At 40.3% G+C, this 10,691-nt stretch overlaps 2 protein-coding genes across 4 annotated transcripts in view; one reads left to right on the forward strand and one right to left on the reverse strand.

Moving 5' to 3' along the window:
* The window catches only part of slc43a3a (solute carrier family 43 member 3a), a 13,248-nt gene extending 3,596 nt beyond the window's left edge, over positions 1-9,652 (forward strand). For both annotated transcript variants that reach the window (XM_016233238.1, XM_016233249.1), the window contains exons 8-14: positions 573-712; positions 1,512-1,651; positions 1,780-1,920; positions 2,885-2,992; positions 7,439-7,625; positions 7,714-7,834; positions 8,829-9,652. In XM_016233238.1, the coding sequence (XP_016088724.1) occupies positions 573-712; positions 1,512-1,651; positions 1,780-1,920; positions 2,885-2,992; positions 7,439-7,625; positions 7,714-7,834; positions 8,829-8,972 (981 nt within the window). In that variant the 3' untranslated portion in view covers positions 8,973-9,652. The remainder of the gene's footprint in view (positions 1-572; positions 713-1,511; positions 1,652-1,779; positions 1,921-2,884; positions 2,993-7,438; positions 7,626-7,713; positions 7,835-8,828) is intronic.
* An 85-nt stretch (positions 9,653-9,737) lies between these two features.
* Positions 9,738-10,691, reverse strand: part of LOC107551591 (calcium-binding protein 2-like) — a 25,864-nt gene continuing 24,910 nt past the window's right edge. For both annotated transcript variants that reach the window (XM_016233267.1, XM_016233261.1), the window contains exon 7: positions 9,738-9,946. In XM_016233267.1, coding sequence (XP_016088753.1) covers positions 9,921-9,946 — 26 coding nt within the window. In that variant the 3' untranslated portion in view covers positions 9,738-9,920. The remainder of the gene's footprint in view (positions 9,947-10,691) is intronic.

The following is a 10,691-nucleotide window of genomic DNA, read 5'->3' on the forward strand; positions in this document are numbered from 1 at the left end:
AATCTTCTTATAGCTTACGCCATCTTTATGTAGAGCAACAATTCTTTTTTTCAGATCCTCAGAGAGTTCTTTGCCATGAGGTGCCATGTTGAACTTCCAGTGACCAGTATGAGAGAGTGAGAGCGATAACACCAAATTTAACACACCTGCTCCCCATTCACACCTGAGACCTTGTAACACTAATGAGTCACATGACACCGGGGAGAGAAAATGGCTAATTGGGCCCAATTTGGACATTTTCACTTAGGGATGTACTCACTTTTGTGACCAGCGGTTTAGACATTAATGGCTGTGTGTTGAGTTATTTTGAGGGGACAGCAAATTTACAGTTATACAAGCTGTACACTCACTACTTTACATTGTAGCAAAGTGTCATCTCTTCAGTGTTGTCACATGAAAAGATATAATAAAATATTTACAAAAATGTGAGGGGTGTACTCACTTCTGTGAGATACTGTATATATAAAATGCATTGAATAGTTCTATATTTGATCCACAGTGATTTAAAAAAAGAGTTTATCATCTGTTTATCATACTGCAATCTATGATACCCTGTATAACAATTTTTGAAGGTGCTGTGTGAGAGAGGGGTTTCTCTTCGCTCCTCATTTCTCTTCCTCTTAGCCTGTAATCTCATTCATCTCCTCCGGACTCTTTTCCTTATGCCAAAATCACACATTCCCTATCCCATCCCAGACGACTACAAATATGGGTGAGTGAAACGATAAGCTGAGTATAAGCTGAATAAACAACAGTTCAAAGGTTTTGGGTCAGAAATTAATTATTTTAGTCAGCAAAGATGCATTATATTGATCAAAAGCGACACTAAAGACTTTTACATTGTTACAAAATATTTATATTTTAAATACATGCTGTTCTTTTAAACTTTTTATTCATCAAATAATTAAAAAAAGTATCATGATTTCCACAAAAGCATGGACAAGCAGGACCCCTGTTTTCAACATTGATAATAATAATAAGAAACATTTTATGAGGAGCAAATCAACATATTTGAATGATTTCTGAAGGATCATGTGACACTGAAGACTAGAGTAATGATGCTGAAAATTCAGCTTTAGTTGCAAAGATTTAAAATAAAAATTAATGTTTGCATACTATATGTGTGTTCTGTGTATATTTTTTTATGTATATATAAATACACACATATACATATTAGGGAAAAATATGTTAGATTTATATATAAAATATTTATATTTATATATAATATAAATTATATACAAGTATAAATATATATATATACATATAAATATTTGTTAAAATATATACATATATGCCTGTATATTTATATATACATAATAAATATACACAGTACACACAGTATTTAGACAAAAGCTTTTATTTTGAATGCGATTAATCATGAGTAATCGTTTTGCAGCCCTAATATATACTCTATATTTAGTATGTAGTAAATCTGATATAGCCTTAACTACGTATAGTACATAATTCATGCTCTTATCCATATTAATTCAAATGCAAATCCTTATTTACAGGATGAGCTGTGCTAAATCACATAGCTACAACGTTGAACAGTATGAGGCAGAGCGAGGCCCGAGTTCAGACAGAGGCAGAGGTGTAGCTGATGAGCCACTGGAGACTGACACGCTACAACTAACAGACAACTCTGAGAAAGGTGCTGCTTGACCAGCATAGCTCTTACTTTGGTAGACACTGCCTGGTTATGGAAACATTTCTTTTCAATGAATGGTTCAAATAAACTGACTGAAATAAAGTTTTTTCTTTGAATTTTTTCCACTATAGACAGTTTTAGGAGCTGTGTTCTGTCCTGGTTCTTCCTGTGGCACCTCATATGGCTGTCAGTCATGCAGCTGCGGCACTATTTCTTCATTGGAACTCTGAATCCAATGCTCAACAGACTGGCCAACCAAGACCCAGACATTGGTAAACAAATTTTTCTCACTATTATGATGCATTTCAGTGAATTCTGTGAATTCTTTGTTTATGTTAGGAGTTTCTCAGCTCATAAAATCAACTGGAATTTGAATTACAGGAGGAGGAATTTACTGAATTCAAAGACATTCAATACAATCACACATTAGACTTGGATTTAAAACACTCTGTGTAATGAAGAGATTTTGCAGTATGGCCCATAAACGAATATATATTAATATATTGTATATGTATAGATAGATATATTTAAATTATATAATTAATATATTAAATGTAGATCAGTTAAAAAAAATCTATTAATAATATTTCCACAACTGATTATTAATATAATATTATATTTCTATATAACCTATGGTGTGTGTATGATCATTTTCATTGGTAATTTTTACTGAGCAAAAGAAATTTGGAATGTCAAGAGAAGGAATTTACTGAATTCAAAGGCATTTAACACAATTACATATCAGACTTTGCGGTAAATTAAAGCATTCTTAATTGATGTAAATTATTATATTAAATATTTATAAATTACTTATTAAAAAAAATATAAAACATTACAATTAAAATACAAAATAAATAAAAATAAAACTTTATGTTAGTGACATTTAAAAAATGGATTATTAATATAATCATATATTTCTGAAAATATTCCATCTGTTGTGTGTAGGATCATTTTTATGGATAATTTTAACTGACAGATTTTTTTTTCTTGTTAAAAACCACATTTACAACATGAATTTAATTCCATTTTAATTCTACTCCCTTAAATAAATAATAATCTACAGTTCTGCATCCTCTTTGCTATACCAGTCAAAATTCAGGAATGGAATTGGATTTTCAGTTGTCAGTGCAATTCTGATTGACAGCACCAGTAGGATCATTTTCAAATGCCTTACTGTGATCGCTGCAGAGGTTATAGAGTTTGACTGAGACTTCTTTATCTCTTTTTCATTCTCAGTGAGTGAGTACACCAATGCGTTTGCTTTCACCCAGTTCTGTGGAGTTCTCTGTGCTCCCTGGAATGGACTGCTAATGGACAGACACAAAAGAAAACCCCTAGATCTAGGTCAGTTGAAAGAAAAATGTGAAGGTCTGTTCCCTTTTGATACTTCCCTCGTACCGCGTCGCTAGACGCTTATGGGGAAAAACTCATTTTTCTCAGATCACTGAAGCCTTTTTCAATCACGCAGTGATGAAAAATGAACCAATGGCTCGGCAGTGGAGCCAAATTTCTCAAAAGAGCAAATTCACAGCGTTGTTGCAAATGCCGCGCCGTCATTGCAGCTTGTGCAGGACTTCACTGCATGCTGATGATGGCCATTCAGAGTGTGTTTCCTGTCTGGGCAAGTCTCACACAGAATCCACTGTGAGAACATGAGTCTCACCTCTCTGCGTGCTCAGATCGATTTCTTTTCAGAGAGTGAATCTGCCCCTCGCACCCTCCCGTTTTCTTCCTCCCAGTGACCTGTGAGGAAAAACAGCAGGGCAGAGGAACTCAACACCCGGCTGCGAGCAAGCTCACGCTGGCCCAGGCCCTGCGTGCCTTGCTCTCACCTTGCAGAGATGACTCTCCCATCCTCTTCGTGCACACAGACCAGTGTCCCTCAGCTAGTGCGAGCGACATGGTCTCGTTTGTCAGAATCAAGGACGATCTCCTAGATGACAGCATGTCTCTAGCAGCATCAGACACAGATCATTTGTTGGGCTTGACGGTCGACCTTTGCCGTCTGCGGATCCTAGCGACACCAAACTAGGGATGGACGCCAAACTATTCCGTGTCCTCTCTAAGGCGGTTGAGGAGCTGGGTTTGGAGTGGTCTGCGCCAGAGGGGCCCACTAGTAGCCGTCTGGATGAATGGTTCCTGGCCCTCTCCTTTCTTCACGGAGGTCCACAACGAGCTCACAAAATTGTGCTGGAGCGCCACTTATGGCTAAACCTCACGGAGATCAAAGAGGCTGACAAGGTTCCTTTCCTTGACTCCCCAGTCTCCCCTATGGGGCTGTTTGGACCCGCCGTCGAGGGATTTGCAGAGCACTTTACCACTGCGCAGAAGTCGTCCCAGGCAATGCGACACTTCTTGCCTAAGCGCTTCAGCTCTGCAACTGCAACCAGTAGACTTAGACCTGCACCGACTCAGCAGCCAGCAAAACCTGTGCTGTCTCCCGTTCAGCCTACTCAGAAGCCTGAGCCTCAACAGCGCTCCCACTCGGCTAGATGCTATCCATTCCCGAAGCGCCAAGGACCCCGGCCCAAGCTAACGCTGGATTCTGTGCCTCAGGCGTCATCCTGATCCACTGGACCGGAAGAGGAGGAGGCAAATCTTGCTATCGCCAGACCACCACCCAAGCAGCCTCTGTTATGCCTCCAAGCACCCTGTTCAGTTCCGGGAGCCGACGGTAGTTTGTTTGTCATAAATACTGTTGTGAGCACTGGGTCCGTTCAAAAAGCGCCCACACAAACAGTCACTGTTATAGCGAGAAAAATAAAACACAAACATTTTCAAAAAGAGAGCAAATTTCCCCTTCCACTTATCACGAGTGCCAAGTCCCCTCACGGTGACCCACCACCCGAACAAATCCAACACCTAGCCACATGAGCCGAGACCCATGATTCAGCGGCATGGTTCCAACCTTAGTGCAGAGCAAGAACGCTCACGTCCTGCACTCCTAGATGATGAATTTACTGGCAAAAGGAGCTGTAGAGACGGTTCCGCCAGCTCAGAGCGAGTCAGGCTTCTAGCCATTACTTCCGTGCCCCCAAGAAGGATGGCAGCCTCCGGCCCATCCTCGATCTCAGGCACCTGAACCGCGCCCTCATGAAACGACCATTCAGGATGACTACTTTGAAACAGATTCTCTTGCAAATATGGATAGCGAGAAAAATAAAACACAAACATTTTCAAAAAGAGAGCAAATTTCCCCTTCCACTTATCACGAGTGCCAAGTCCCCTCACGGTGACCCACCACCCGAACAAATCCAACACCTAGCCACATGAGCCGAGACCCATGATTCAGCGGCATGGTTCCAACCTTAGTGCAGAGCAAGAACGCTCACGTCCTGCACTCCTAGATGATGAATTTACTGGCAAAAGGAGCTGTAGAGACGGTTCCGCCAGCTCAGAGCGAGTCAGGCTTCTAGCCATTACTTCCGTGCCCCCAAGAAGGATGGCAGCCTCCGGCCCATCCTCGATCTCAGGCACCTGAACCGCGCCCTCATGAAACGACCATTCAGGATGACTACTTTGAAACAGATTCTCTTGCAAATATGGCCAGGGGATTGGTTCTTCTCTCTGGACCTGAAAGACGCTTACTTTCACATCCAGATAGCTCTCCATCACAGACGATTCTTGAGATTCGCCGATTCCTTCCCTTCGGACTGTCCCTGGCTCCTCGCACTTTTATGAAGTGCATGAATGCTGTTCTCTCCCCTCTGAGACAGATGGGAATCCGCATTCTGAACTACCTCGATGACTGGCTCATCCTAGCCCAGTCGGAGGCTGAGATAATATCTCACAGATCCCTCCTCCTCAGCCACTTAGAGTGCCTGGGTCTCAGGGTCAATTTTCCAAGAGCTCACTGTTTTCCAGCCAACAAAACTCATTCCTGGGAGCAGTTTTCAATAGTCGCACCAGAACGCGCAAGGGTCCTACAACAGCTTGTGGCTTCCTTCAAAATGGGAGCCTCTCGCCCTCTCAAAACGTTTCAAAAGATGCTAGGCCTCATGGCCTCATGGGAACTCTGTACAAGGGCAAACCGACTTTCAGCTCCTGGTCAGACAAAGAAGGTTGGCTACACATCAACTGCCTCGAAATGTAGGCAGTATGTTGAGCCCTTCAGACCTTCTTACCAGACCTGAAGGAAAAACAACGTGCTAGTCCGCTCAGACAGCATGCCAGTGGTATCTTATATAAATCGCCAAGGCAGGCTCACCTCAAAATGCCTCTTCGAGATGGTAAAACACCTCTTGGAATGGGCACATCTCAACTTGCATTCATTGAGGGCAGTACATGTGCCGGGCGTATCGAACCAGGGAGCAGACATGTTATCTCGGAGCAATGTCCCCTCAGAGGAGTGGATGCTCCATCCACAAACAGTTCAGAAAATCTGGGAGATCTTTGGCAGAGGTCGACCTCTTTGCCTCAAAAGACAACTCTCACTGCTGAATTAATTTTTTGAAGAACGAGGACGCATTGGCCCACGACTGGCCCAACCTCCTCCTTTATGCTTTTCTCTGCTACTGGCATTGGCATCAGTTAAGCGAGTAGGTGACTTGCAGGCGCTCTCTATAAGGCCTGCCTGCATTGAGTTTGGGCCTAGCGACTTCAAGGTCGTCCTAAAGCCAAGGCATGGATATGTTCCCAAAGCGCTTTACACCCTGGTTAGAGCACAGGTTATCACTCTCTCTGCGCTTCCTCCTTCGGCGGAGGACCAGGAGACTTTCTCTGTCCTGTCAGGGCACTGAGAATTTACATCAAGCGTTCCGCCCCATTCAGGCAGTCAGAACAACGCTTTGTATGCTTCGGTGGCTACACCAAAGGGTCTACGGTCACAAAGCAGAGAATTTCTCGATGGTTAGTTGACGCTATTGCGTTAGCATACTCCTCCCTGGGCCTGCAGGGCCCCCTAGGAGTAAGAGCCCACTCTACACGGGGCGTAGCCTCGTCTTGGGCGTGGTCTAGCATTGTGTCCATAGCAGACATTTGTGCGTCGCCGGCTGGGCCTCGCCATCCACATTTGCCAGGTTCTATAACTTGGACATTCCGGCCTTACAGGCTCAGATCCTCTCTGCTTAAATGGGCATGCAACTTCCAAAAAGCAGGTCCAATCTGGCATCTGCTTTACTTCATGTATGCTTTTGACCCTTTTTAAAAGTGCCGAGGCTGTATAGGATTGTTTGGAACGATTATTCAAGGCTGCTCTTGCCTCCTGCGGTGTTCACCCTGCTTATACTTGGTTCCTCTGAGCTCTTAGATGCTCAAGGCCAGTTAATTTTAGTCGTTCCTCTATCATAGCATGGCAGGATTGTACTGGTTCCCCATAAGCATCTAGCGACGCAGTACGAGTGAAGTATCAAAAGGGAATGTACTTGGTTACTAACTTAACCTCGGTTCCCTGAGATACGGGAATGAGTACTGCGTTGTTAGCCATGCTATGATGCTGCACGGCTCAGTGTCGTTGCTTCAGTCGAATTTACCTGAGGATCCTATGGTGAAATGCCTGCTTACATAGCCAGATGGCCCCACGTATTCTGGCGGGCTTCATCACCATAGGCTTGTGCAGCTCCGCTGCCGAGCCATTGGTTCGTTTTTATTTCACTGCACGAACCAATGGTTGTGCAACTACACTGCGTTATTGAAAAAGGCTTCAGTGATCGGAGAAAAAGGAGTTTTCCCCATAAGTGTCTAGCGACGCAGTACTCGTTCCCGTATCTCAGGGAACCGAGGTTACGTTAGTAACCGAGTACGCTTTCTTTACCATTTTTCTTTCTCATTCCCACCCTGTATTTTTTGTAGGTGTGTCAGAATGGGAAGCAGACCTGCACTCATCCGTTCTGTCTCTCCTCCTCACCTCTCTGCAGTGCCTGTTGTTCTCCATTTGTGCAAGCATTCCGTTCCTCCCTCTCCAGTATGTCACATTCATCCTTCAGGTCCTTAATCGCTCTTTTCTGTATGGAGGGAATGCTGCATTCATCAGCATAGCGTAAGTAAATCTGGTGATATAACTATCTCGATTGCCACTAGACTGGAATCTTTACTTAAGTGAGTGCAATGAATCTGAATTCCTACAGGTTTCCTGCCCGTCATTTTGGAAAGATGTATGGTCTAGTGATGTCTCTATCAGCTGTGGTATCATTGCTGCAGTATCCCTGCTTCGCCCTCAACAAAGTTCTTGAAGGAGACCCCTTCTGTGTAAATCTATAATTCCCACATCACTGTTCCCAATCTATGATTCCCACACCACACCACTACAAAGAGCTCATATACATACAGTGGCCCCAAAAGTTTCTGTACACTTGTATGAAAGTCATCGAATTATATGACAAAAAATCAAACCAAGTGACATTTATTTTAAATAAATATAGCACAAGCACACTTTGAAAGCAAGGACATTTTTACAAAAGGAGGTTTTAAGTAATTAAACAATATACTGAGATACAAAGGTCACAAATATTAGTAGAACAAGTATTTAGTTAATGTAAAGTTAGTTCTGAGAAAAGGTCTAGCATTATTTCTTTGCAGATTGAACTTGATTTGATATTTTGTTATCTAATTTAATTAAATTCATATATTTTAAGTGTGTCCATTTGAGGTTTCAATACTTTTTGGGGCGGCTAGGTGTTGATTCCTATGGAAGCCCATTTCTGATTAAAAAAAACTGAAGTCAAAAAGCTGAAATGATGTGATAAAAATTGTGATATAAAACGGCAGTTTTTCTGACATAATTATTATCAGAATCCTTTTTGCCTCAGTTTTGACTCTTATGTCACATTTATGACTTTTATCTCATAATCTCATATTTTATCTCATAATTATGACTTAGTATATCATAATTTTGACTAATTATGTCCAAAGAATGATTTTGTTTTAAGACAAACATGCTGTGTGGCGTTAGTTCTAATAAAAAATTATTAGATACTGTATGTGGCAGAAATGTTCTTCCATACTATACCTGCAACAAGATTATATGGTTACTAAAACTATATAAATACTAAAAAAGCCTATAAAAGTGAGTTTTTCACATCAAATGTAAAAAACATATAAATGATTTCTCCATATAAATTTTCAGTCGCATTTGATTAAATATTCAGTTAGTTTTAATTCCTTGTGTGTAAATTGACCATAATCATTAATTTGTTTTTCACTGCTTTTACTGTAATTAGTAAATTCTACTGTGTTTCTGTAGGTGAACATCATCTTGACTGTCCTGACTCTGCTGGCCTTCATTCATCCTGTCTATGTGTTTCTTCACTGCAGAGAGCTGGCAAAACAGCGAGATAATTCACAAAGTATTTTAGAAGCCTCCATACAGGAAACATCAATGTATTAATTTAAATCTAGAGACATACTTGATTAATGCATATGATTATGCAAACCTATCTAAGCCTTAGCTTTTGTAACTGACAAAGGGAACATTAATAAGCATTTTGATTCTTGTATATTCAAAAGCAACATTTTACCACCATTGTATTTTAGAGATTTAATTACTTGAAAATAAGAGTTAACAGTCAGCTATTAAATTAATTCCATTTAATTTAATTGGTTATTGAATATTTACAATCTTTATGAGTACAGAAATAACAATAAAAATATCAAAGTTTTTTTTAATAGTTCACTATTGGCAAGAACAGATATTTAGATAAAAACATTTGTTTAAACATAATGATTAAGAAGCAAGGGGAGATCACATGGGTGTCAGAAACATAGGGATCTTTACAATTGATCTCCAGACTCTTCTGGAGTTGTATGATATCCAATTTTGCATGTTAATATCCTGTTCCCACAGGAAAAGTATTAACAGTCCTAAAAGAATCACACAGCAACTCTAGACCCATTAACCAGTGGTTTATCTTCCAAAACACACATAATACTGATTTATATCTGGCACTGCAGTTTAAGTCCACAATGACCACTTACATCTCATATACAGTTTCCAGTAGTAATTAATGTCCATTCAGGGTTTATAGCATGTTTTATAAATAATGTGTGCAACAGCTATGCATCCTAACAATTCTGAACATGTTGTGGAAACCACAACAAACGGAAAATTCCGTAATTAACTCCTTAATTATTATTATAATTGTTTTTATTTCAGACCAAAATGTTGAAATAAAATATATAAGAAACACACTTTCCTCTTTGTCATAAAAACAAGCAAATGAGTATGGTTTAAATAATTACATAAGGTAGTTAATTAAAGCAGACGCATAGTATTTCATTCTTCACATTAGGAGTTGGCAAGCTGGTTGTTCTCTCCTTTTTTCACTAGTCTTCTAAGTTAGCGAGACATCATTCGGACAAACTCTGTGGAGCATAAGGTGAAAAAAAAAAAGGTTACAGAGATTAATATATATATATCTCTCTCTCTCTCTATATATATATATACAGTGGGGCAAAAAAGTATTTAGTCAGCCACCAATTGTGCAAGTTCTCCCACTTAAAAAGATGAGAGAGGCCTGTAATTTATATATAGCAGACAATTTTATCAAAAGTGGCTTACAAATGAGGAATACAACAAGCCATTCTTTATAAATAGGCATATATACAGGTGCATCTCAATCAATTAGAATGTCGTGGAAAAGTTCATTTATTTCAGTAATTCAACTCAAATTGTGAAACTCGTGTATTAAATAAATTCAATGCACACAGACTGAAGTGGTTCAAGTCTTTGGTTCTTTTAATTGTGATGATTTTGGCTCACATTTAACAAAAACCCACCAATTCACTATCTCAACAAATTAGAATAATTCATAAGACCAATAAAAAAAACATTTTTAGTGAATTGTTGGCCTTCTGGAAAGTATGTTCATTTACTGTACATGTACTCAATACTTGGTAGGGGCTCCTTTTGCTTTAATTACTGCCTCAATTCAGCGTGGCATGGAGGTGATCAGTTTGTGGCACTGCTGAGGTGGTATGGAAGCCCAGGTTGCTTTGATAGCGGCCTTCAGGTAATCTGCATTGTTGGGTCTGGTGTCTCTCATCTTCCTCTTGACAATACCCCATAGATTCTCTATGGGGTTCAGGTCTGGTGAGTTTGCTGGCCAGT

The sequence above is a fragment of the Sinocyclocheilus grahami genome, unplaced genomic scaffold (genome assembly GCF_001515645.1).
Source record: "Sinocyclocheilus grahami isolate Dianchi unplaced genomic scaffold, SAMN03320097.WGS_v1.1 scaffold17.1, whole genome shotgun sequence".
NCBI classification, from domain to species: domain Eukaryota; kingdom Metazoa; phylum Chordata; class Actinopteri; order Cypriniformes; family Cyprinidae; genus Sinocyclocheilus; species Sinocyclocheilus grahami.